Source organism: Sphaeroforma arctica, assembly GCF_001186125.1.
Source record: "Sphaeroforma arctica JP610 unplaced genomic scaffold supercont1.7713, whole genome shotgun sequence".
NCBI lineage: Eukaryota > Ichthyosporea > Ichthyophonida > Sphaeroforma > Sphaeroforma arctica.
Genome location: NW_014032845.1, coordinates 1 through 1,370, shown reverse-complemented (window position 1 = coordinate 1,370; position 1,370 = coordinate 1). Strand labels below are relative to the sequence as shown.

The window sequence follows — 1,370 nt, the reverse complement described above, 5'->3', positions numbered from 1 at the left end:
ATACATGTATGTCTATATATTCATGCACAAGTACACATTCGTATGTATACGTCTATATATAGACATATGTACATATTTCCTTACCTCAACAACTCCATGTAGCTCTTGGGCGAGTACTTGGTGACCCATAACTGGTCGCCGGGTCTCTCATCCAGATCTACTGGCAATGGTATATTGTCTGCTATAACGGACAAGAGCATGCGTACGTGTACATCAGGAACGTGTATATATAATTCTTGATATGTGTGCTATGTGTGCAACAGGATTAAACCCCTAAAGCCGATCCAAACACAAGACACGTGTGCACATAATGAATGAGAAGATCCGACACGTAGCATGTCAAGTTAGTTTGGCATCCAGTTCGGGACACTAGGTACCAAACTACAAACCATGGGACACTACAAAAGACTAAACTAACACTAATAAAGATCACAGCAAAGTCAGCTATGTCTAGCAGAACGAGTGCATATGTTCGCCAGTGGCAGAGCAAAGAGGACAGGACGTTTGTGATATATTTAAAGATGGGAACGAGTCCCGCACTTTATGACTATCACCAATAAGCTAGGTACGTACACACAACTCTATCGTACGTATGTTGGAGTATACGCCTCAAAAGGGCCGTCTATCTGGCATATCATCTACACGCGACAATAAACATATCCGACGCCTGCGTTGGACCACATGTTTACTTCTTTTTGTCAATTCTATACACACACTTTATCGTACAATAAATTCTATCCAGTAATCAAATATAAGATATATTCACAACAACAACACAACATACCTTCTCTTCACAAATTGCTATCCCATACATATACTATGCTTTTACTATAACGTCCCATACGCAATCGCCTCAACTGTATACCAACATCCCGCATCATTGCCTCTACCCATACTGCCAGCCATCCCGTCACCCACGTGCATATCCCTACCTTCGACACCATCGTCCGTCTCATTGAGTGCCGCATCGAACATATCCGACGCCTGCTTGCTGGCCGCCATGACTTTCTCCATGCGCTCGTTATCCAACTCATCAATAATATCATGGATACTCCTACCCAACAGATTGCTGAACGTGCGCTGAGGTGTCCGTTTTCCCTTTCTCACCACACGTTTCTTTACATAGAAGGTCTCTTCCCCTCCGATAGAGCGTATCTCCATATGAGCCTGTGTCGGCCTCACTGTAGTGATGTTGCGGCGAGTGGGTGTGGGGGTATACGCGGAAACGTTCTCTGAATTTGACCGCCTATAGTAGGTAAAACACAATAGGTTGAGTATGTATACACACATCCACACAAATACATTACATATATAAATATATATATGTGTGTGTGTGTGTGTGTGTGTGTGTTTGTGTGTGTGTGTGTGTG

At 43.3% G+C, this 1,370-nt stretch overlaps 1 protein-coding gene across 1 annotated transcript; it reads right to left on the bottom strand.

Annotated features, from left to right (window-relative positions):
- Positions 1-84: 84 nt before the first annotated feature.
- SARC_16267 (hypothetical protein) lies at positions 85-1,161 on the bottom strand (the record flags this gene model as incomplete). The annotated part of the gene is made up of 2 exons (XM_014289624.1): positions 85-181; positions 933-1,161. Coding segments are annotated over 2 exons (326 nt in total), but the record flags the coding sequence as incomplete, so codon positions are not given.
- Positions 1,162-1,370: the final 209 nt, after the last annotated feature.